At 40.2% G+C, this 26,606-nt stretch overlaps 1 protein-coding gene across 1 annotated transcript in view; it reads right to left on the bottom strand.

The window, feature by feature from the left end:
- Positions 1–16,130: 16,130 nt before the first annotated feature.
- The window catches only part of LOC121373672, a 42,031-nt gene continuing 31,555 nt past the window's right edge, over positions 16,131–26,606 (bottom strand). The window contains exons 3-7 of the mRNA XM_041500396.1: positions 23,150–23,329; positions 22,115–22,253; positions 19,880–20,005; positions 17,177–17,236; positions 16,131–16,268 (exon numbers count right to left, since the gene is read on the bottom strand). Of these exons, the coding sequence (XP_041356330.1) occupies positions 16,217–16,268; positions 17,177–17,236; positions 19,880–20,005; positions 22,115–22,253; positions 23,150–23,329 (557 nt within the window). The 3' untranslated portion in view covers positions 16,131–16,216. The remainder of the gene's footprint in view (positions 16,269–17,176; positions 17,237–19,879; positions 20,006–22,114; positions 22,254–23,149; positions 23,330–26,606) is intronic.

The following is a 26,606-nucleotide window of genomic DNA, read 5'->3' as shown; positions in this document are numbered from 1 at the left end:
GACCCGAGTACCCGACACTTACACTAGATGACCGGCCTCGGTGGCGTCGTGGTTAGGCCATCGGTCTACAGGCTGGTAGATACTGGGTTCGAATCCCAGTCGAGGCATGGGATTTTTAATCCAGATACCGACTCCTAACCTGAGTGAGTGCTCCGTAAGGCTCAATGGGTAGGTGTAAACCACTTGCACCGACCAGTGATCCATAACTGGTTCAACAAAGGCCATGGTTTGTGCTATCCTGCCTGTGGGAAGCGCAAATAAAAGAGTAGCCCATGTAGTGGCGACAGCGGGTTTCCTCTCCAAATCTGTGTTGTCCTTAACCATATGTCTGACGCCATATAACCGTAAATAAAATGTGTTGAGTGCGTCGTTAAATAAAACATTTCTTTCTTTCTTTCTTTCTTTCTTCCTTTCTAAAGGAATACAGTAAAATAGCATTATGCATCCAGCGCTGAACATTGATGCCAAATCATGCAATTATATTGCATTCCACACATTCGACTTTTGTTTTCCCTCCATGTCTCATAGCCCTATAATGTAACCGGCGGCAAGCATATGGCAAAATGACGTAAACAAATATAATTAATTGAGAGTATTCTTTGTTCCGCGTGTACTCGAGTCCTGTGGTCGGACTTCAGGGCTAGCTCGGAGTGAGAGAAAAAATTCGCCTGTTGTTTTTGAAATTCGCATTTGCCGAATTTGGAGAGTGCCAGAGCTGGCACTGGAATTGAGTCTTGCTGGACTCGTCCCGTGCCCGAGTACTCGTGGACACCCTAGTTAGAATGGCCAATAATTCAATATTCCACCGAGGGTGAGGTTTGTATACTAATGTCTTTGTTTTCTTTTTAAGGGTCCTTTCCAGTCCTGGTCTCGGCGAAGCAGGTGTTTGATAGCAGCAGTTTGCAGACTACACGATGGAATGTTAGAAAGGAATCTCTTCTCAATTTAACGTCAAGTTATTGGGCCATCGTTTGAAATATAAGTTTTCGCGATACTAATGCTAGTGTCAGACTACCAACTGTCACGACGGAGTTGGCCAACTCGCCGATATCACGACTTCTACGACTGTCCAGTTGCAAGTCTGAGCACTTTAATTAACAGCTTGATTACCGTCGTATACCACTCCTACGACCGATTAGTTGTTAATCTGAGCGCTCCCGTCGTAAGTCGGGAGTTGGGAGGAAATGACAATGCAACCATCAAGTTGGCCAACTTCGATTTGACAGTTGATAGTCTGTGCCTAGCATAATATTTTTAGAAGCCGTTTTCCATTTGTGCGCTGTGACCGGAATGCGAAAGACTGGTGGGTGTATAAGAAAATAATTTCTGTGGTAATTGGTAGTGATAATTCCATGTGTCCCATTTTCTGCGCACATCGACGTGACTTGCCACAAAACGCGCCCATTGATAACTGCCCTTAAAATGCTATACATAAATATTTGCCAGGATGTTACCCACAATTCAAAATTGTCTTGTTTTCGGTATAATTGGAGTGGGTTTTCAGAGCTCTCATAATTGATAATCTGCGTGACTCATTTATCGGTTACGTAGAAATAAATCAAGGTAACCCATTTCCTTTTTTCGTAACCCATTATATCCAAATAAATTGTGCTTGCAATAGATTAAGCGCGCGAACGAAACGATCGTTCTCGCAATTTTTAGAGGGCTGTGTTGTGGGTTTTTTTTTTTTATAGATGTCCACCCGCTCACTTTTACAATAATTGTTGCAGCAAACGCGTTTTAAACGATGGCCTGAATTGCCCTTATCATTTCTTCGTCCATTTGAGTGTGTTGTGCAGTGCCCGGATGTTGTTTGCATGAGCGTGTATACGTTGTGACCATCGAGGCATGTCCGGAGAGGGGGGATAGCGTTTGCGGTAAGTCGCTAGACTGGGTGGGTTTTTTTTGTTTTGATGGGGTTTTTTTGTTTTGATTTTTTTCGTCTTAATGTTAATTGATGGTAGCAAAAGAATTGGCTGCGAGCGCTTGCCCTCCTGAACACGGTTGTGTGTGTGTGTGTGTGTGTGTGTGTGTGTGTGTGTGTGTGTGTGTGTGGTGTGTGTGTGTGTGTGTGTGTGTGTGTGTGTGTGTGCATGTATGTCACTGCATGACTGCACGAGTGTTCTGTACTGCACATTGTGCAAATGTTAGTTTTGTGTGCTCAATGATTTGGAATGTGTGGTAATTATTGTTGCATGTTTATATTACTACATACACTTCTTTTTCTTTTTTTAAACACATGGTTTCCCTTTTTTTTTCTTTTTCTTTTTTTTTTGACCAGTAATGTTGGAATTCCACCATCAGTCATCGGCCGAACCCTGATCAAACTCCTGGGGGAGGGCACTACTTTTTATAAACAAATGAAACACTATACAAATTAAACCCTGAGATGTGTATGTTATTTCCTGGAGTAAGAAAAAAAAAAGTGAGATTCTCAGCGGAGGTACGGCCCTGACTTTAATTAAAAATGAGAAAATGGGTCTATATGCACTTGAGAAATATTTGAATTAGGACAGTGCATCTATTGTGTTCACTGGGCGAGACCTACCATTTCCACACCTGTTAACTACATGTATGTATATGAGATCGAGAGAGGAGAGAGAGGGGAGAGACGGGGGGGGGGGGGGGTAGATGGAGAGAGGAGGAAAGTGAGAGAGAGATACAGAGAGAGATGGAAATAAAATTAGAATGTGTAGGGGAGAGGGATGTTGCTTTAAACATTAACCAGTTTCTTTCAGCGAAAAGTGAGTTGTATTCACAATGCAGGTAAGTTCGATGAACTTTAAACAAATCTGAAATAATAAAAGTATATATCACTGTACTTCCATGTCTTATCCCGAATAGTAAGTTGTGTTAATGTGTTATATTATGCAGTATTAGAAATATACCAATTTGAAGTAGTTTCGAACGCCAATATATATGAGAGTGGGAGGAGAAACGGAGAGAGGGGGAAGGGAGGGAGAGGGGAGGTGGGGGGAGAGAGAGATGGATGCTTTAAACATTTAACCATTGAAGGTAAGTTTGGTGAACATTAAACATATTTGACATAACAGAAGTGTATAACACTGAAAATTTCCAAATATTACCCACAACAGCCATCTATAACTAGAACCAAGCCTAGCAAATATTGTCTTCAGCTAGCTTCGAACTATAGCCACCGGCAACAGAATATCCCAATGATTGGTGTACTCTATCCAGAAGAGAAGTGTACGGCAGCATGAGAATGACATCAAAATGCTGATTGTCATGACGCCGTGAAAAGCGACAGCCAATGGAAATAATGACTAGCAGACCGACAGATTTTTCTCTCACCAGTTTCACGTTTCCTTATCACTTTTTCGCCCTGTCTGAAATAGAGTACTGGACGGAGAACTGATAAGGGCTTGTGGGTGACCGTTCGTCCATCTGTCTGTCCGGTCCTGTTAGGATGTTTAGCATTATGTAAGACACCAATTCCTTTCTGTAGTGCTCGTCCAATATACTAAAGATGGGCGTAGAAAGGTGATAAAAAGTGTTTTTGGGGGGGGGGGGGGGAGACAGACGTACATGTATATAAATATATAAATACCATTGCTGCTGCCTACGCCAGCGCTAAAATGGAGCGAATCCACGAAATATTGGGGGGGGGGGGTTAAAATTTAAAAATGGAAGTTAGTTTAACGACACCACTAGAGCGCACTGCTTTATTAATCATCGGCTATTAGAAGTCAAACATTTGGTAATTCTGAGTCTTAGAGAGGAAACCCGTAATATTTCAATCGGTAGCAAGGGATCTTTTATATGCACAGTCCCATAGCCAGGACAGCACATATCACGGCCTTTGATATACCAGTCGTGTTTCACTGGCTGGAACAAGAAATGGGCTCATCGGCGTGGATTCTATGCTAGAGCGAGCGCTTTACTACTGGGCTAAATGGAAATTTAAGATTTAAACAAAAACACAAAAAAAAACAGTTGGATACTTGTAAAATATATTTGGAGGGACTGATCTTCAAATTTGGTGCTTTAATCACAAAGTTAAGTGTCCATGTCGCATTGTGCTAAGATTACAACAAATATCTTCTCCAGATGACCGACGATATGGGAAGTTCGATTTTGGCAACGAAGGCGGTTTAAAGGCATATTGCCACAGACCATTGACCTATTTAATGGTCTAACAAAGTATTACCTGAACAAAAATAATTTGATTTTCCCAAAATGTACTTTATTCAACCATCTTCATAACCACCATACTCCATTTATTGATGATATTTTGTAAAAGTAATGGAATTATGGCAATGGTCTATAATTCAAAAACTAAAATTGCCGAGAGGGTTGACATGGATTTTACTCCATGGTTTAGTTAAGATGATACAATAGCTAGATTTGGTTTCCAACACTTAATGTAAATTTCATTTATTATCCATTTTTAGAGGAATAAAGTCCTTGAATCCGTGACAGTATGCCTTTAAGCAAAATCGTTAGAAAACGAAGAATTTGAAAATCGAACCTAGGTAAAGTTTTTGGCGTTTGGCAAAATGTTTCCATGAATCTCGTAGCGGGACGTAGCTTAGTACAGCGTTCGCCTGAATCACGGTCAATCTAGGATCGATACCCGTCAGTGGGCCCATTGGGCTATTTCTCGTTGCAGCCAGTGCTTCACAACTGGTGTAACAAAGGCCGTGGTATATGTTATCCTGTCTTGGATGCTGCTAATTTGAAAAGAGTAGCCCATGAAGTGGCAACAGCGGGTTTTCTCTCTCAATATGTGTTGTCCGTGGCTATATCACCGTAAATAAAATGTATTGAGTGCGTCGTTAAATAAAACATGAATCTGTCTAGTGCCTCGTGTATAGAACGGTCAATCCGAGGGAGATCCATTACTGACGATTTCTTCCGTGTTGTACCGCCACGAAGAGGACTGCCACTGACTCCAAAACCAGCACCGGGCATAGCTCAACTGATTCTAATTAGATGGTACAGCTGTGATGTTGTCATGCAAGTATCCCTTGATGCAAATGGAAAAAATTATAGCTTTCCTCTTGAGATTTTCTCAGAAACATCAAAGATTTAGAATCCAATAACCGGCGACTAATCGATTAATATGCTCTAGTAATGCAGGCCCGTAGGGACGACATTGGGAGTGGGGTTGGGGTGGTGGAGAGGCATTGGCTGATTAGGTATAATGGCAAACATTAATGTGTGTTTTTTTTTTTTTTTAAAGGTATGTAAAATAAAATTAAAAATTATGTAAAATTAAATTAAAATAAAGACTACTACTGCACAAGTTTATAGCATCAAAGGAAAAAACAGGGATGGAGAGATTTTTTTATCGATTACGTCTTTTTTTCTTCTTTTTTTTTCTTTTCGATTACGCCTTTTGATATGATTGTATAACTTGTTTAATTTGCCGCTCATCGCTGTGATCTTGTCCATAAATCAATCTCGCAGGCTTACGTCTCCAGATGTAGTTTTCACAGACCAGTCGTGTGGTTTTCTTTTATCGCAATCAAGGGACGTAGTCCAGTGGTAAAGAGTTCGCTTGATGTGCGGTCGGTCTGGGATCGATCCCCGTCGGTGGGCCCATTGGGCTATTTCTCGCTCCAGCCATTGCACCACGACTGGTACATCAAAGGCCGTGGTGTGTGCTATTCTGTCTTTGGGATGGTGCATATAAAAGATCCCTTGCTGCTAATCGAAAAAGAGTAGCCCATGAAGTGTCGATAGCGGGTTTCCTCCCTCAATACGTGTGTGGTCCGACACCATATAACCGTAAATAAAATGTGTTGAGTGCGTCGTTAAATAAAACGTTTCTTTTTTTTTCAATATGTGTGTGGTCCTTAACCATACGTCCGACACCATATAACCGTAAATAAAATGTGTTGAGTGCTTCGTTAAATAAAACATTTCTCTTTTTTTTTCAATATGTGTGGTCCTTAACCATATGTCCGACGCCATATAACCGTAAATAAAATGTGTTGAGTGCGTCGTTAAATTAAACATTTCCTTCCTTCCGCTGTGATTATTAGTGATGTGATTGACAAACTTGTCTCACAAACCTGTGATCTAGTATTACAGCATTTTAATCTAGTTTGGGCTCGCAATGTTATTGCTGCATATCATTGTTATAGATATAGATGTACATCTCCTGGTGCTTCAGAAAATATTAGAATAGTATCAGAACGGCCTATCGCCAACACTAATGTTGGATAGCGGTACAGAGGATATTTCATGTTTTGGTTAAATATGATTTATATCTCATGGAGTGAAGTTTGTAATCATATCTCACGATTTGATATGATTGCAAACTTCACGAGATTCGATATAAATCATATTTATAACAAACAAAAACATGAAATTTTCTATTTATTAAATAACTTTTGGCAATTTACCTTTATTTTTAAAATGCCAGAAGCAAAATATTTCCGGCTTTTTACAGTGACGATGAAACTTTCTACAGTGACGATAACACATTTTTGAGTGAAATAGTGAAATTTTCACTTTAAAATGTCTTATCGTCACTGTGTGTGACTAATAATACTTTTATTTCACTGATATTTTAAGATATTTTATTTAATGTTGTATAATAAACTAGTTTTAGTTAATTACGTTTTATTCCTGATAAAAATGAAGAAACAATCACATTGTTGTCACGATGAAAATTCTCTGGAATAGTTTTAGTGGTGTCTTTTTTTTTCTTTTGTCTTTTTTTGACTTTTTCCTTCAAAATACTGGATCCTAAAATTATTCCTGTATTGTTCAAGGGCGGACCTGTCCCTTCTCCATCTTTCCCTCCCCCCCAAAAATCAAGTGCCCTTTTTCTGGAACAGTTTGCTTACAGTTTATTATTTCAGGAATGCAAAACCTTCGTTGAAGTGTTGTTTTCATGAGTTGGTCCCATTCCCCACATATTTCCTACGACCGCCCTTGGTGTTTCTGCCATTGTTATTTGAAGAAAAGCTCAGAGCAACAATTTACCGTTAAAAAGCACGCAGAAAATTTGCATATTTTTGTGTGTGTGTGGTGGGGGTGTAGGGGGTCCTTCCAATGACGTTTTTTTGTTTTTGTTGTTGTTGTTGTTTTTTGCACTAGATTGTGGTGTATTATTAGAAATGGTTATGTACATATTCCGCCTGTGCCTTTATGCAACGGCCTGGTTGTAAATAAATTAATGTCTTGGGGCGGGCGTTTTTAGTCTGTTGACAGCATTGGAGTGTTACTTTACAACAACATCGAGTAGCCATACTGTTAATTCGTTTATTTGAGTTGCAAAGTAATCGTTAATAAAGAGTTAATAGGAAGGTTTGGGGTTTTTTTTAGTGGTGGGAGGAGAGCCAATATTATTAGTTACTGTAGCGTGATATTAGAATTGTGGTTTGTTTAAGCTTTGTTAAGCCAGTGACACTTGCATCGGTTAACGGTCCATTTATCTGAACCGTTTGTCGTCCGTAAAATGCATCTTATAACGGATGCTTTCGAACCAATGGTTTTTAAAGAAGACCGACACGTTGATTATGTTTATTTGTCGGATCCGATTGATTCACATTTCCGACAGTGTTCGAACATGCTCCGTTTTTGCACCGTTAACGTGGCAAGAATTCCCATGCTATGACGTTATGGGAAATAATACCCTGTATTAGGAAATCGTAGTATTTTAGTCTCGGTGCTGGGATAAACAATGACTGGAATTATGGCCATTTAACTGTGAAGACTCACAACAAGTGATGTTCGCTGGCCTGAAATCAAAGGGGATACTTTTTATTGGACCTGATAACCTGTAATTGCATGGTTTATGTATTCCTGGGCTCCGTTTCACGAAGCGATATTAGCGCTAAGATCACCTTAAATACATAACTACCTAATGCACTTAAGATGATCTTAGTGCTAAGATCGCTTCGTGGAACGGGGCCCTGTACTTTAGAACATTCTAAAATCAGTTTTCACTAGGAGGGGCCGGGACGTAGGCCAGTGGTAAAGCGCTCGCTTGATGCGCGGTCGGTTGGGATCGATCCCCGTCGGTGGGCCCAATGGGCTATTTCTCGTTCCAGCCAGTGCACCACGACTGGTATATGTGCTATCCTGTCTGGGATGGTGCATATAAACGATCCCTTGCTATTAGTGGAAAAATGTAGCGGGTTTCCTCTTTAAGAATATATGTCAAAATTATCAAATGTTTGACATCCAATAGCCGATGATTAATAAATGTAGTCTAGTGGTGTCGTTAAACAAAAAGCCCAAGTATTCACTAGGTCTCACTGGTGTTAAGTTGTGTGGCAATCTTGAGTGTCCTCCGTAATCCTTGGTTTGACGGACACGGTTTTTGTGTGTTATTAGCCAGCCTCGGTGGTGTCGTGGTTAAGCCACCGGACATAAGACTGCTAGGTATTTGGTTCGCAGCCCGGTACCGACTCCCACCAAGAGCGAGTTTTAACGACTCGGTGGGTAGGTGTAAGACCACTACACCCTCTTCTCTCTCACTAACAACTAACTCATTATCCTGGACAGATAGGTGAGGTGTGTGCCCAGGGCAGCAAGCTTGAACCTTAACTGGATATAAGCTCGAAACTAAGTTGAAATGAAATGTGTTATTAAAATGGACATTCCCAAGTTTGCTGCATTGTAAGATGTTTTCGACTAATAAAATATTTCTACGATTAAATTTACATATTAAATATATTTTCTTGTTTAGAATATCAGTGTCTGTATATTCAATGTTTCTGGTCGTCTTAATATTTGTAAGAAGCCCAAACTGGATTTTGTCTTCAAATAATTTCGTACGTACGAAAAAATCTGTTTCAGGGGGAAAAAAAGAAATTTAACCTAGTACAAATATTAGAACGATCAGAAACAAGTTTAATATACAGCTACTAATATTTTATGCAGAAAAATATATTTGATATGTAATTACAATCGTTAGTCTGCTGCAATTTTTAAGATGATATCGACTAACAAACTCAGGAATGTTTTTTTAAAGGGACCAGTTCACGGATATATCTGTCGCTAGGTTTACTGACAAATTTAGGGACAGTTGTCTTTGAAACAACGTTCTAAACATATTCGTAGTGGAATCACACTTTCGTTCATTAGCATCACGTGGGCGGGATTCAGCTCTGTAGGGAGCAGGCCTGGGGTACTTGGTCGTATGATTGAAACACTGTGGTGGACAGATTAGGTCCCCTCCCCCCCCCCCTCCCCCGTGGCACGAGCGGTGTATCAAGGGCCGTGGTATGTGCTACTCTATCTGAGAATGAATGAATGTTTAACGACACCCCAGCACATAAGTACACATCGCTATTGAGCGTCACAAAATATAAGTACATGTATATGAAACTATTTATGTAATTATGTAAAACCAACAGTTTAAAGAGCTATGGGGGAAGCTGGAGTATCTGATAAAGTATATATAAAAGATCCCTTGCTGCTAATTGCTTTGTTTTGTTTAACGACACCACTGGAGCACATTGATTAATTAATCATCGGCTATTGGATTTCCAACATTTGGTAATTCTGACTCGTAGTCATTAGTGGGAACCGCTACATTTTTTCTAATGGATATTTTATATGCACTTTCCCACAGACAGGAAAGCACATATCACGGCTTTTCTGGCAGTTGTGGTTCACTGGTTGGAACGAGAGAGAAAAGCCAATCAACTGAATGGATCAACCGAGGTGGTTCGATCCTGCGATGCAAGCACCTCAAGCGAGCACTCAACGGACTGAGCTAAATCCCGCCCCTTTCTGCTAATGGAGAATATATGGCGGGGATTTCTCTGAAAGGGACATACCCTAGTTTTAAACACTAAATGCATATTTTTGACTATTTGAGCCGTTTATGATAACACAAATCATACTTTACTTACATTTTATTCTTTAGATTATCCATTTCCGTACATTCGATATGTTTTTGGTCATCCTGGTGTTTTTAATATCACAAAATGCATTTCTCATATTTTTAAAAACGCACGTGCGTCTGAGAAGTAACAGCTATGGAGTCGAGTTTAGCCTATTTTTAGAGGGTATTTCACCATTTCAAAGTCAGACTAATGTTTCATTCAATTATAACTTGAAACTAGGGTCTGTCCCTTGAAGACCCACGTGTCACATTTGCTCTTTGTTTGACATCAAATAGTCGATAACTGATTAATCGGTATATTTCGGAAGTCCATCCTGTCTACTGTTGAGACATTAAAAGTAGAAGGATTTTGATGTTTTCAGCTTGTGTTGAATAAAATATTCTAATTATATGTTTTGTGTTAGTGAGTTCATTGTGTTCATAGCTGGTTTCCATGCGGGTTTCTTTTTTCTTTAGTGGGGTGGGGGTGTGGGGGGTTATTGGGACCGCAGCAGATCTGGGACCTAATTTCACAAAGGTCTCTTAGACAAGAATCCTCTTTGCAAGTCTTTTATGCATTGCATTGCACTGCACTTTCATTTATTCATTCGTTTTTCATTCATTCATTGCATTGCACTGTGAGATCGCAAAGTTGTGAGAGAGTTTAGTGAATTAGGCCCCTGGCTCCGTATTCATAAACGTACTTAAGTCAATGTATGATACTTATTTATGTACTTTACGTATGTATTTAGGTATCATACATTGACTTAAGTACGTTTATGAATACGGAGCCAGGGGCCTAATTCACTAAACTCTCGCAGCTTTGCGATCTCACAGCGCGATGCAAAAAGACTTGCAAATACTATGCCATGTTTTAGCGAGCCTATGATAGCTTTGTGAATAATGCCCCTGGCCAGTGCACCTCGTAAGAAGCCGGGGGCGGGAAGTAGCCAAGTGGTAACTGATATGCGGTCGTTTTAGGATCGATCGTCGTAGGCGGGGCCCATCGAAAAACTACTATCTGTTGGAATCTGCTATGTTATAAGGAGAATATTCGACGAGCTACGAGGCAATACTGTTCATCTTGTATGAGTGAATTGATGTTATCCTTCCCGAACCTTTTGCTCACGAGCGCAAGATAAACGAGTTGAGTATTCTATTTATTATCCATTATCAATATTTATCATTTCATGGAAGATTTTCGAACGATACTGCTGTTGTAAATAAGTTTGCAAGTTGAGAACAAGAGGCAGCGTTGCGTCATAGCTGTGGTGTACGTATCGCTGATGAGTAAGTTCGTTGTTGACATTACTTCCACCATGGAAACTATTCTTACACACAATTAACCGTCTATTGTGAAACACTGTTTATGACGTCAAAACATATCTTACAGTCGGTGCACCACGACTGGTATATCAAAGGCCGTGGTATGTACTACCATGTTTGTGTGATGGTGCATATAAAAGATCCCGTGCTGCTAATCGAAAAGAGTAGCCTATGAAGTGGCGACAGTGGGTTTCCTCTCTCAATATCTGTGTGGTCCTTAACCATATCTGACGCCGTATAACCGTAACTAAAATGTGTTAAGTGCGTCGTTAAATAAAACGTTTCTTTCAAAACAAATTCTAGGGGAAGAAATGTTTTTTTCCGTGACTTCTTTCTGCCCATATGGGTAATAATTAAGTATGCTTCCCCCTAAAACTTGAATGTGTCCACCTTAAGCGACAGCAGCTGGCTATAGTCGAGGGAAGAACCGAGCAAACCGGCGTCGTGGTTAGGCCATCGGTCAACAGGCTGGTAGGTACTGGGTTCGGATCCCAGTCGACGCATGGGATTTTTAATCCAGATACCGACACCAAACCCTGAGTGCTCCGCAAGGCTCAATGGGTAGGTGTAAACCACTTGCACCGACCAGTGATCCATAACTGGTTCAACAAAGGCCATGGTTTGTGCTATCCTGCATGTGGGAAGCGCACATAAAAGATCCCTTGCTGCCTGTCATAAAAGAGTAGCGGGTTTCCTCTAAAAAAAAAGTGTCAAAATGACCAGATGTTTGACGTCCAATAGCCGATGATAAGATAAAAAATCAATGTGCTCTAGTGACGTCGTTAAATAAAACAAACTTTACTTTTCTTTCTGCCCATATGGGTAATAATTAAGTATGCTTCCCCCTAAAACTTGAATGTGTCCACCTTAAGCGACAGCAGCTGGCTACAGTCGAGGGAAGAACCGAGCAAACCGGCGTCGTGGTTAGGCCATCGGTCAACAGGCTGGTGGGTACTGGGCTCGAATCCCAGTCGTGGCATGGGATTTTTAATCCGGATAAGGACTCCAAACCCCGAGTGAGTGCTCCGCAAGGCTCAAAGGGTAGGTGTAAACCACTTGCACCGACCAGTGATCCATAACTGGGCCATGGTTTGTGCTATCCTGCCTATGGGAAGTGCAAATAAAAGATCCCTTGCTGCTAATCGGAAAGAGTAGATCATGAAGTGGCGACAGCGGGTTTCCTCTCAAAATCTGTGTGGTCCTTAACCATGTGTCTGACGCCATGTAGCCGTGAATAAAATGAGTTGAGTGCGTCGTTAATGAGAACAAAAAACAAACAAAAAAAGAACCGTGCAACCTTTACTATTGGTCGTTTCAAAAAGAAAATCAAAAACATTCTTCGTTAATATATCTTTATTTATTGTCATATATACATATACATACTGCCAAGTTGGCGTTTAATAATTATAGTCTATAGACACATACATATGCATGTATATATACAATCAAGAAATGTTTGTACAATCCTACAATATTAAAGTTAAGTACAATAGTTTCGTGTTCACGTAAACCATCAAAGGAAATTTACAAATGTACAAAGATGACTCTAAGAATAGTATATATTATATTCGTTAAGATGGAGGGGCCGGGACGGAGTCCAGTGGTAAAGCGGTCGCTTGATGCGCGGTCGGTCTGTGATCGATCCCCGTCGGTGGGCCCATTGGGATATTTCTCGTTCCAGCCAGTGCACCACGACTGGTATTTCAAAGGCCGTGGTATGTATTATCCTGTCTGTGGGATGGTGTATATAAAAGATCCCTTGCTGCTAATCGGAAAGAGTAGCCCATGAGGTGGCGACAGCGGGTTCCCTCCCAATATGTGTGTGGTCCTTAACCATATGTCTGACGCCATATAACCGTGTTGAGTGCGTCGTTAAATACAACATTTCCTTCGTTAAGATGGAGGAAAGGATTAATATTGATTTGAACAATTAAAATATCTACAAATCTTTTATTTTGTAGTGTTTTTGTTATTCTTTCTAAGGATTTGTGTATTCTAAAAATTGACTCTTTGCATTAGCAGGATACGTATGTGGTTTCACAGTTTGCAACAGTAACCTCGGTGCAGACTCCTACAAATATAAATGTCCACTTATACACGTTTGGGGCGGGACGTAGCCCAGTGGTAAAGCGCTCGCTTGATGCGTGGTCAGTTTGGTATCGACCCCCGTCAGTGGGCCCATTGGGCTTTTTCTTGTTCCAGCCAGTGCATCACGACTGGTATATCAAAGACAGTGGTATGTGCTATACTGTCTGTAGGAAAGTGCACATAAAATATCCCTTGCTTCATAAGGAAAAAATGTGCCACTAAGGCAATATAGAAACATATAGCGAAAATAACACTGATCTGTGGCCCAATATGCAGAGTGGAATAATATGTCAAGTAAGTAACTGTACGTATTTTACAGAAATATTGCTTTAATTATTTTCAGGGCGAAATAACTTTATTAGCGACATGTTGTCGTTAGACTGTTTAAAGGATTTTTATTTTTAAAAAATTTGTAAAAAAAAAAATAGGAGGGGGAGCGGGCTCAAACATTCATGGAACATATGGCTACTAGTATGCATTACACGAGTGACAACTCTTGTAAGCAGTCGTATTCTTCAAATAGTTAATAAGAGTTATTCCCCCTTAAACAACACATTTGAAAGATCAAGTTATCGCGTTTATTCACTTGTCATATCCATACGTCAAATAAGGGATTTTCAGGGATGGGTACCCACCCCTTGAATCCGCGCCTGACTGTTCCTAGTCTGAATGTTGGAGACTAGTTAAGCCCAAACATCTTCGATGACGGCGTTGAGAAGGAAGTACATTAGGCGTTATCGGACTTGTTCAGACTATATTCTGCCTATATTTTTTCGTTTTCACAGAATTTACTTCTGCGTTACAACGCATCACAAGCGTAGTAAGGTTTGAGTGGGATTTAGTGGTTTTACGTTTTGGAACTTACTTTCACGTTCCTTCTGGTCTGGTCAGGTCAGGTCAGAGAGTTTTAACGTGCACATTCAGAGCAAGCTGTTGTAGCGCACGTCTGTCCTGGGCGCAGGTGTCGGCCTCAGTCGGTTCCTCCGTCCAGGACAGGAAAGTGGGGGCCGCCTGCACTGTCAGGTGCAAGGGAGCACCTGCAGTCCGACCGTGATCGGTAACAGGCGGAGGGGACATTCCTTCTGTTCCATAGCGCATTAAGTATGTGATTTCACGACTCCACCTCTCAAACCGTCTATATCGTCCACGCACATACCATGCGTTACGCAGTTTCCTTCACCAATATTATATACAGGTGCAGACAAATGGGGCGTGAGGGTACCAGGCCCCTCGTTTAAAACATTTTAAAGTACATTTAACTCCAAAATACTCGAGAATGGTTTATAGCATCTACTTAGTTGATTGAATGCTAGAATCGGCCTGGGTGGTGTCGTGGTTAAGCCATCGGACGTAATGCTGGTAGGTACTGGGTTCGCAACCCGGTACCGGCTCCCACCCGAGAGCGAGGTTTAACGACTTAATGGGTAAGTGTAAGACTACAATACCCTCTTCTCTCACACTAACAGCTAACAACTAACAACTAACCCACTGTCCTGGACAGACAGCCCAAATAGCTGAGGTGTGTGCCCAGAACAGTGCTTGAACCTTAATTGGATATAAGCACGAAAATAAGTTGAAGTGAAATGAATGAATTGTAGATCCGCCCATAGTAAATGCTTCCACCCAGGAGCACGCTTTTTTAAGCATCTGCAGTTATCTCCGTATAAAAATAGCCCACCTCTTTGCTAAACTGTCAGCGATTCTGTTAACACGGTATACGAACTCCGCGAGTTATGTGCATCCGTGAGCTTATAAGGACTCCACATAAAGACACAAAATACATTACTCAATTTCTACATCTGTCTTCATACACGCGAAACGTGGACGGGCGCAGCGTAGCCGAGTCACTTCGCTCTGGTTCTGCATTCATACCTAAACCTACCTCCGTACACTGGCAGCTTCAATTAATGTACTACTTTCCAACATATTGAATTTAATGTTTTTCGAGTGTGAAGGTATAACGGTTTGCTATAATTAACATGTTTCTAGATGTTTTTCAGCAACACACCATGTATCTGCCAAAGGCTTGTGCATTTGTCAACGATTTCTATTCATTTGTCAAAGACTTTTATGCACTGGTTAAAGACTTCTGTGCATTTGTAAAGACTTCGGCGCATTTGTCAAAGACGTCTGTGTATTTGCCAAAGACTTCTGTGCATTCTTCTGTGGCTTATGTGCATTTGCCAGAAGCTTCTGTGCATTTGTCAAAGACTTCTGTGCATTTGTCAGAGGTTTCTGTGCATTTCTCAGTGGCTTCTGTGCTTTTTTCAAAGACTTCTGTGCATTTTTCTGTGGCTTCTGTGCATTTGCCAGAAGCTTCTGTGCATTTTTCACAGACTTCTGTGCATTTGTCAGAGGCTTCTGTTCATTTGTCAGAGGCTTCTGTGTATTTCTCAGTGGCTTCTGTGCTTTGTCAAAGACTTTTGTGCATTTGTCAAAGACTTCTGTGCATTTGTGCATTACATAAAGATATGGGCGTCGTCGGAAAATGATAGCAACGGGTGTAAACGTGGGGGCAGCTGTATATTATTTTGCATATCATTTGGGGGCAAATAATATTCATAGTTGGAGGGCCAGTGCCTCTTGGTTGACTGTTTCTTCGCTTCAGACGCTAATGTAAGTTTGGAGAATCAGTGGCATAGCCGCATAGTCAGCCCAAAACGCACGTGTAGCCGTTGACCTAATTCACTGTTTTACTAATGAACAGCCGCTCTGTCGATTCTTCTAAGAAGGTCAAATATATACACATTTATACTGTATGCGGAACAGTCCGATTCGTCCAGTCTCATATTAGTTTTCACAATACACACATTAGTACACACACATTTATGCACGGAGCAAGACTCTCGGTCGAAGGGACGGCACTCTGAATCATCTTAATGTGGTCTGTCAAGGGGAGAGCACTCCAGCTTCACACTGTATACAATATGGATGAATGTTTTATTTATTTTGATAGCTGCTCCTCTAGGCTGTGTGTGAACGGTTCCAGTGTCAGTGATAGTATCTTCCTTCCGCTACTTTCGGTCGTGGAATGTAGCCAAGCCTGAAATTAGAAAGCAAAAGAAAGGAATGTATCTTAAAAGGACAGACCTTAGTTTCAGCCCATAACAATGCACATTAAGTTTAGTTAATCTATAAACCTGTAACACGTTTGGATAAAGTTACAATTGAGTGCAACAAGTGTCTGTGACTTTGAAATGGTGAAATAGTCTCTAAAAATAGACTAAAACTCGACTCCATAACTGTTACTTCTCAGACGCACGTGCGTTTTTAAAAAATATTCATGAGAAATTCATTTTGTGATATTAAAAACACCAGGATGACCAAAAACACTTCGAATGTATGGAAATGGATAATCTAAACCATACAATCTAAGTACGGAAATGGATAATCTAAACCATAAAATCTAAGTAAAGTATGATTTCAGTAATCAAAAACGGATATAATAGTAAAAACATATGCCTTGGTGTTTACAAACTAGGGTATGTCCCTTTAATCATCGAGGGAGCAAAGGCAGATCCAATACATATTTTAGAGGGGGGTTCAAGGGGGAAAGGGCACATGAATCAACTCCATGAAATGGTCATTTCAATGAAATGTGTAAACAAATTGTTTAAAAGTCTCACTTTAATTTTACGGTTATATGGTGTCGGACATATGGTTAAGGACCACACAGATATTGAGAGAGGAAACCCGCTGTCGTCACTTCATGGGCTTCTCTTTTTGATTAGCAACAAGGAATCGGTTATATGCACCATTCCACAGACAGGATAACACATACCACGGCCTTTGATTTATCAGTCGTGGTGCACTGGCTGGAGCGAGAAATAGCCCAATGGACCAACTGAAGGGGATCAATCCTAGACCGACCGCATATCAAGCGAACGCCGAGCTACGTCCCGCCCCCATTTGATTCATTATGTTGATTCATTATGATGGTGTTTTACTCACCATGGTCTATCAATACCAGAGATATCGGACACGTCCGTGGGGTACTGTTTGTCAGGGTATCTGAAATAACACGACATGTACCAGCAAAATACACACAGTTTATAATACAGTTAGCGTTATACTGGAAAATACACAGTTAATCATACAGTCAGCGTTAGACTGGAAAATATGCACAGTTAACCAGACAGTCTGCGTTATACTGGAAAATACACACAGTTAATCATACATTCTGCGTTATACTGGAAAATACACACAGTTAATCATACAGTCTGCGTTATACTGTAAATACACACAGTTAATCATACAGTCTGCGTTGTATTGGGAAATACACATAGTTAATCATACAGTCTGCGTTATACTGAGAAATACACAGTTAATCATACAGTCTGCGTTATACTGGGAAATACACACAGTTAATCATACAGTCTGCGTTATACTGTAAATACACACAGTTAATCATACAGTCTGCGTTATACTGAGAAATACACACAGTTAATCATACAGTCTGCGTTATACTGGGAAATACACACAGTGATATACACTGAATCATACATTCTGTGTTATACTGGAAAATACACACAGTTAATCATACAGTCTACGTTATACTGGGAAATACACACAGTGATATACACTGAATCATACATTCTGTGTTATACTGGAAAATACACACAGTTAATCATACATTCTGTGTTATACTGGAAAATACACACAGTTAATCATACATTCTGTGTTATACTGAAAATACACATAGTTAATCATACAGTCTGTGTTATACTGAGAAATACACACAGTGAATCATACAGTCTGCGTTATACTGGGAAATACACACAGTGAATCATACATTCTGTGTTATACTGGAAAATACACACAGTTAATCATACATTCTGTGTTATACTGGAAAATACACATAGTTAATCATACATTCTGTGTTATACTGGAAAATACACATAGTTAATCATACAGTCTGCGTTATACTGAGAAATACACACAGTGAATCATACAGTCTGCGTTATACTGGGAAATACACACAGTGAATCATACAGTCTGCGTTATACTGGGAAATACACACAGTTAATCATACATTCTGCGTTATACTGGAAAATACACACAGTTAATCATACATTCTGCGTTATACCGGAAAATACACACAGTTAATCATACATTCTGTGTTATACTGGAAAATACACATAGTTAATCATACATTCTGCGTTATACTGGAAAATACACAGTTAATCATACAGTCTGTGTTATACTGTAAATACACACAGTTAATCATACATTCTGCGTTATACTGAGAAATTCACACAGTTAATCATACAGTCTGCGTTATACTGGAAAATACACACAGTTAATCATACATTCTGTGTTATACTGAGAAATACACACAGTTAATCATACATTCTGTGTTATACTGAGAAATACACACAGTTAATCATACATTCTGTGTTATACTGAGAAATACACACAGTTAATCATACAGTCTGCGTTATACTGAGAAATACACACAGTTAATCATACAGTCTGTGTTATATTGGAAAATACACACAGTTAATCATACAGTCTGCGTTATACTGGGAAATACACACAGTTAATCATACAGTCTGCGTTATACTGGGAAATACACACAGTTAATCATACAGTCTGTGTTATACTGGAAAATACACACAGTTAATCATACAGTCTGTGTTATACTGGGAAATTCACACAGTTAATCATACAGTCTGCGTTATACTGTAAATACACACAGTTAATCATACAGTCTGCGTTATATTGGAAAATACACATAGTTAATCATACAGTCTGCGTTATACTGAGAAATACACAGTTAATCATACAGTCTGCGTTATATTGGAAAATACACATAGTTAATCATACAGTCTGCGTTATACTGGGAAATACACACAGTTAATCATACAGTCTGTGTTATACTGGAAAATACACACAGTGAATCATACAGTCTGTGTTAGACTGAAAATACACAGAGTTAATCATACAGTCTGTGTTATACTGGAAAATACACACAGTGAATCATACAGTCTGCGTTAGACTGTAAATACACACAGTTAATCATACATTCTGTGTTAGACTGGAAAATACACACACGGGTAATCATACATTCTGCGTTTCCTTGGATATAAAATCAGCAAATCTGCACAGTGTCTTTATGTACATAGTACTATGTCCACAATACGTTACACAGAGAATACTGCATGCACGTCCGATGAATACCATTTATCTTACAAAGAGGCTGAAAAAAGCTGTCACAAAACATACCAAATAAAACAAAATGAAAGTGCGTTGGATACGTTTTAAAATATACAGGCTTATAGGAGACATCTCGAGCAGGGGGCACGGTCTCCAATGGGGACACAAGCCAGATGTTTATTTTTATTTATATAGAACGGGTAAAGAAAACCCGTGCATTTTCATATATGGGTTGTCCCATTTAAAATAAGTATGACGTCATCACTTACTCCTGTTAAGCATAATAAGCATCCGGATATATTCTACAGAATTATTCGGTTTGTTCCATTCAAAAATGTAAACCTGGCTACTACTGGCTATTAAATAATTATGACGTCATCACGTATTCTTTTGTAAGCATAATTAGCATTCGGGTATATTCCACGGTATATATTCGGTTTGTCCCATTTAAAAATGTAAACTTAACTACCACTAAAGAATTGTGACGTCATCACTTACTCTTGATAAGCGTAATAAGCATCCGGGTATATTCCAGGTCCGCCTTCCACTATCGGCGGTCCGTAGGGGTCGTAATTGTTGCTAGGGGACTTAACTCTGTCTTCTGCGTACACGGAACCAAATCCTCTGCAAATATAACAAGACAAAACGCAAACCGTGTAACTTGGAGCAGAAGGAATGTTGGTTAGTAGTAGTGTGACAAGGGATTTACTGTTGGAAAGTTAAACTTTATTCTTGTACTTTCTGAGTTTGCTGCAATTTTTAAGATGTTATCAATTAACAGAGACTTTTTAACTATTATAATTACATATCAAATATATTTTTCTGCATAAAATATTAGTGGCTGTATATTAAACGTGTTTCTGATCGTTCTAATATTTGTACTAGGTTAAATTTCATTTTATATCCTAAAATATACTTTTTTCGTACGTAAGAAAATATTTGAGGAAAAAATCCAGTTTGGGCTTTTTAGAAATATTAAGACGACCAGAAACACATTGAATATACAGACACTGATATTCTAAACAAGAAACTATATTTAATATGTAAGTTTAATCGTAGAAATATTTTATTAGTCAAAAACATCTTACAATGCAGCAAACTCAGGAATGTGCCTTTTAATATTTTTCAGAGCAAATTCTTTTTAATACTCCAATAAATTTCTCGCTCTAGCCAGTGCACCACGACTGGTATATATATCAAAGGCCGTGGTATGTTCTATCCTGTCTGTGGGATGGTGCATATAAAAGATCCCTTGCTACTAATGGAAAAATGTAGCGGGTTTCATCTCTATGACTGTGTTAAAATGACCATATGTTTGACATCCAATAGGCGATGATTAATAAATCAATGTTCTCTAGTGGTGTCGTTAAACAAAACAAACTTTCTTTCACTCGAGTAAACTATTTTCTCCATACGTCTACTCTCAAGATTGTATATTAAACTCGTTAAACGTTAAGGAAAAAAATTATAGGTTGTTTGTTTAACAACACCACAAGAGCACATTGATTTATTACTCATCAGCTGTTTTGACATATTATAGTCTTATAGAAGAAACCCGCTACATGTTTCCCAGAGGCGGATCTAGGAGGGCCCAGGAGCCCGCCCCCCCCCCCCAATTTTTTTTTTTTATTATATAATAACAGTTATTGCAATAGTTATAATTTTATTATATATTAATTTTCTTTTTTTACGATCCCCCTCCAAACCTCCCCCAAAATTCCCTTGGCATTCCACCTCATGCACTGCCCCCACCCCCACCCCAAATGGATTTTCTGGATCCGCCACTGTTTCCATCAGTAATAAGGGACTCTTTAACTATTTTCTTCCAGCGAGGGAGGAACACGTCTTCCTAGATGTTATTATGCCCTCCAGAATTCAATAGTAAGCCCATCGCACACAGCCTTGCACAAAACATAACAAAAGAAATTACACAACAACAAAAAGTCGTTGTTCCCTGGATACGAAAGTGACAAGTATGTTTGGCCTTCCAAACAAACCGAAGGTGAGGAACGCCACTGAATCGTTGAATCAAATAGCAAGCTATTTTTAAAAATGTCGGACCGCGAAGCATTTTTCTTTTTATTTGTCCTGGTTGAAAAAACAACAACGTCCCCATACGTCAAACAACGCCGTCATCAATACCCCAGTGTTAAGAATGGAACAGTTCCGCACCTTGGTAACAAGTGTTGTTTAAAGGTTACAAGTCTGTAAGTCGAAGAGAATGACTTTTTAAATGTTTATTTTCGACTCATTCTGTTCGCTTTGTAAATAGCAAGTGCATTGCGAGGACGGCCGAATCTAATCTATATAAAGCCACGGATTGTGGGGGTTCTTTTTTTAGGCCAGGTTTGTATTCTTGTGGGGCTTTTACAATGTCTAGAGAAAGGGGTAGTCGTTTTTCAATTCATATATATCTCCCCCTCTCCCTGTGTGTGACAGAGAAAACAAAACAAGGAAAAACACAAGAGAGAGAGAGGGGGATGTAGGGATGGAAGGAGGGAGAGAGTGAGGGAGAGGGAGGGAGGGATATATATATATATATATATATATATATAGAGAGAGAGAGAGAGAGAGAGAGAGAGAGAGAGAGAGAGAGAGAGAGAGAGAGAGAGAGAGAGAGAGAGAGAGAGAGAGAGAGAGAGAGAGAGAGAGAGAGAGACAGAGAGGGAGAGAGGAGGGAGGGAAGGAGGGTACATATCTATTCCTCCGTGACTAGTGTCTATAAAAGCTTACTTGGGTTCCTCTGTTTTGCGTTTTCTGAAACAGCAGCAGTAGGCGATGAGGATGGTGATGATGCAGACGATGATGAAGGCGCCGGCGGCTATTGACGTGCCCAGCACCACTTTCTCGTGCGTCGTCAACTCCCAGGTCCCTGCAAAGAGAAAAACACGTGGCATGTGCTGCCCTGTACAGCTAATTTCAGAATAAAGCAAAAATAATAGTAATAACCATAATAACCTTAAATCATCATGTTTGAGCTACTGTAGTAATTCCCTAACCACAATGAATGAATGACACCCCAGCTGGAAAAATACATCGGCTATTGGTTGTCAAACTAAGGTAAGTTCATCCGAATTAAATATCACTGATTATCTCTCTCTCTCTCTCTCTCTCTCTCTCTCTCTCTCTCTCTCTCTCTCTCTCTCTCTCTCTCTCTCTCTCTCTCTCTCTCTCTCTCTCTCTCCTCTCTCTCTAATCAATTCTCATGTCTCTGGCGCATCAGCTAGCTAAATAACTAGAAAGATCACTACAAACATGCACACACTAACCCCCCTTCTCCCCTCCCCCTCCCACAATACACAGTTGGCCTCAGATTACAGTTATCTTCCCATTTGGTTGTCCAAAATCCGGAAGTTTCACCGCGCAAGTAGTCTGCTGTTTGACTGTGATTATTTCATGGCAGACAGCTATGAAGTGGCAACTGTTTGACTGAAGTGACAGGGGATAGCATGTAGTTTGTAAACATGTGTAACTTGTTGACATTGAAGACTTGTTTGTGGTAATTCCGGCCCATGCAAAAGTAGTGCTTTTTGTGTAAAATGGGTGTACTCCGGCCTGGTTTAGAGGGTGTGTCTGTTTAAACCAATATGCTGGGAGAAAGAGCTGGACAACAGGGGTTGTCCTTTTCAGGGTATGTGTCCCCCATGCAGGCAAAGGTACATACAAAACTTCACGGGCCTGCTGATATTAATAAAAATGTTATAGCCACTAAGGCTATATAGAAACATATAGCGAAATTAATTGTGGTCTGAGGCCAGTTTGACTTACATTTGCAGACTGATTCTGCGGTGTCGTTCCACTGACCAGTCTCCAGACACTTGACCGGGCTAGGACCAACCAGTCGGTGTCCGAACTTCTTACACGCGATCGACACGACGGTCCCGTGCGTGACGTTGTTCGTGCTGAGGTAGAGGTCGTCGTCGCCAGGAGGCGCTAGTGAAATACATTCTGAAAACAAAATAAAAATAAATAAATAAATATTGTAGTTGAATGGTAATGGTGCATGGGTGGGTACAACATTTTGTAAAGGGAGGATTACAAATGAGGAAAATGATCCGAGCTTCCAAAGAGAACGAGATCTGTAGAGGGTTCGGGGATATATTCCCTGAAATTTGTTTAATAAAGATGCTCAGAGACGCGTATTCAGGTGGGGTTGGGTTGTTGTTGTTTGTTTTTTGTTTTTGTTTTAAGTCATTCAAAAGAGCACTTAAAACGGGGTAGGGGTAGGCGATCACGGGACTTCAGTTTTCTCTCTCTGAAGCCACCAATGAATTGTGTTGCCAACACCACTGATGAGTTATATTTTATAAAACAGTGGTACAAATAACAAGAATTTGTCAAAGTTAAAAAAAAACGTATTTGTAACTTGATGTACATTGCGTTATTACGTGTTTGTATGTTCATTATATAGTATGCTGCCCCATGGAGTGTACTGATACACTAAATTAATTTAATTGAATTGAGGTCAGTAAACAGACGATAGCTAAAATAGATCGAATGCATTGAAATAGATATTTACAAATTAATTATCAACTTCAAATTTCGGGGAGACTGGGGGGGGGGGGGGGGGGGGGGTACGCGCACCCTCAACACCCTCTTCTTGGATCCATAGGCGTACGGGCTATTTTAGTAGGGGGTGGTAGGCTGATTTTTGTAGGGGGTGGTAGGCTGATTTTTGTAGGGGTGGTAGGCTGATTTTTGTAGGGGTAGTAGGCTGATTTTTGCCCGAATTAAACGAAAATGCCCGAATCTGGATAACAATATTTATTCATATTAGCATTACTACCAAACAGCTATAGCAGACGAATCACTACGAATTTTTACATTGGTTAAATCTCATTTTAAGGGTAGAATGATGATGGAAATACATGGTAAAAAAGTCTGAGGTTAGCACATTTAGCCCAAATATCTCTATAATTTTTGCCTGAATTTGTGGATTTGCTCCAGCACTATGGGCATCCCAACCACATCACCCCAACCCCGTCGCGTATGCGTATTCTTGGATCTGCGCTTGGTAGATACGTACACACGTTTGTAGGTACGTATATACTTTATAAATACTTTCAGAGACACTTTTAAATGTAAATCTTCAAGGAGGCGGGACATAGCCGAGTGGTATTGCGCTTGCTTGATGCGCTGTCGGGTCGTGGATCGATACCCGTGAGTGCGCCATTTGGGCTATTTTTCATTCCAGCCAGTGCTCCGCAACTGGTATAACAAAGACCGTGGTACGTACTATCCTGTCTGTGTGATACTGCATATAAAATATCATTAGCTGCTACTTAGAAAGAGTAGACCATGGAGTGGCGGCAGCGGGTTTCCTTTCTAATAATATCGGTGGTCCTTAACCATATGTCCGACGCAATATAACAGTAATTAAAATGTGTCCTGTGTGTCGTTAAATACAATATTCCTTTCTTTCATTCTCTTTCAAAATTTCAAACGCCAGATATAACAAAACACTGACATTTAAGCATGACCAGTTACTAAGGTTATTCTGTGATGTTTGAATTCCTCCGGGTCTAAAATGAAAAAGTAACCCTTCTTCAAACAGAAGTACCCACTCTGTTTCTTAACGTGACGGGCTTTACCTCGGCCATCTGAATGTCAACTACGCAGGTGTTTGGGAATCACGGGGTCACGGGGTCAAGACGAAGTTCTTTCTACTGTGTAAGTCACCATGTTTGTAAACCACAGCCAGAACAAAAAAAAAGAGAAAAAAAGGAAAGATGAAAATGTCCACCACGTTGCGAGTTGACGCGAAGTTGTTAGGTCGGGTTTGCACTTGGCGGGGTTTAGTCTTGTCAACACTGGTCAACATTGGTCTTTGGGGCTTGCTTTTTTTTGCGGGATTCTATGGTATGTGTGGGTGCCGTTTGAAAAGGGGACTTATTGATGATGTTATTTGACCGCAAAAAGGACGGAACGTGGGTACGGTTTTGTAAAGGACGTATTGATGACGTTATTTGACCGCCAAAAAGAAGAAGAAAAACGACAGAATGGGAGTACTGTTTGAAAAAGGCATAGTACTTAATTGAAAGTTGCGATGCGATATTAAATTAAATTACGAACCCCTGCACAGGTACGTAGGACCCAATCTGATTAAAATTAGCTCTACTGGTCTCACCAGCAGATCTAACAGCATTGCGTGGAACCCCATGTCCAGGCGACATTTTATCTATAAATAACAAATTAAATATCGACCAATTACACTTCGCCTTTTATAGCTTTATTCGGGAGTATACAAATTCTAAAAATATCGGGCGAGACTATTTATGCAATAGGCGAACGTGTTGGTCTATTTCAACATTGAAAAAACAGGGGGGTAAGTGCAGTAATAAACTCTGGATTGTATACTAGTTAAAACTGATTTTATGGCTATACCATCACGGGTTGTTGTTTTGTTTTGGGGTTTTTTTGGGTTTTTTCGTCTTGAAACGAATTTTATATAACATTTTATATTGAAATTAGTTTCCGGCATACTTCGTACTTCACCCGAATCATTTCGTATACCTCGGCATAATCCCGAATTCTTTTCAAATCACTGGCATGATTTTGCAAGTAAGGTTTTGATTGGTCGAATGAAAGGTAAACTGGACATGAGCTCCAACGGGCTGCTGTTAGATCCACATGTAATAGTAATTAACCAGTGGAGCTAATTTTAATTAGATTGCGTGGAGTGGAGTGTGGAGGAGGGGGAACAGTCTCTAATTGGGGGGGGGGGGGAGTTATAGCCTCTACTGGGGGAGGCATGAGCCTTATTTTTATTTATAGAAAGGACAAAACAGGTACATTTTCGTCCTCGAGTGGGGGCACAGTACCCCCTCCCCCACCCCACCCCCCACCCCTACCCCACCCATTCGTTTCCTTCCCAGCCTGCTGTAGTAAATACTGGTAGGTTTTTTTGTCACCGTAAAACTAGGGGTCGCGAGTACAGTTTGGTAAGTAGTATAGTGATGATAGCGTTTGAACAGGAGCAGCAGTGTTAGACGGGTGACCTGTCGACACAGAGACTTGACCTATCCATCAGGAAATACCGCGCCTTTGTCTTACTAATCCTCTTTACCTTTGTCCTCTGAGTGTGCATGACCTGCACTTAATTATAATGTTTCTTTAAAGCTGCAGTCTCTGGAATATTTGTGTCGTGTTAAAGGTGCATCCTCAAAGGCATAAGTGTCATGGGACGTAGTCCAGTGGTAAAGCGCTCGTCTGATATGCGGTCAGT

Source organism: Gigantopelta aegis, chromosome 5, assembly GCF_016097555.1.
Source record: "Gigantopelta aegis isolate Gae_Host chromosome 5, Gae_host_genome, whole genome shotgun sequence".
Lineage (NCBI taxonomy): Eukaryota > Metazoa > Mollusca > Gastropoda > Neomphalida > Peltospiridae > Gigantopelta > Gigantopelta aegis.
This window is presented reverse-complemented; position numbering and strand designations above follow the sequence as displayed.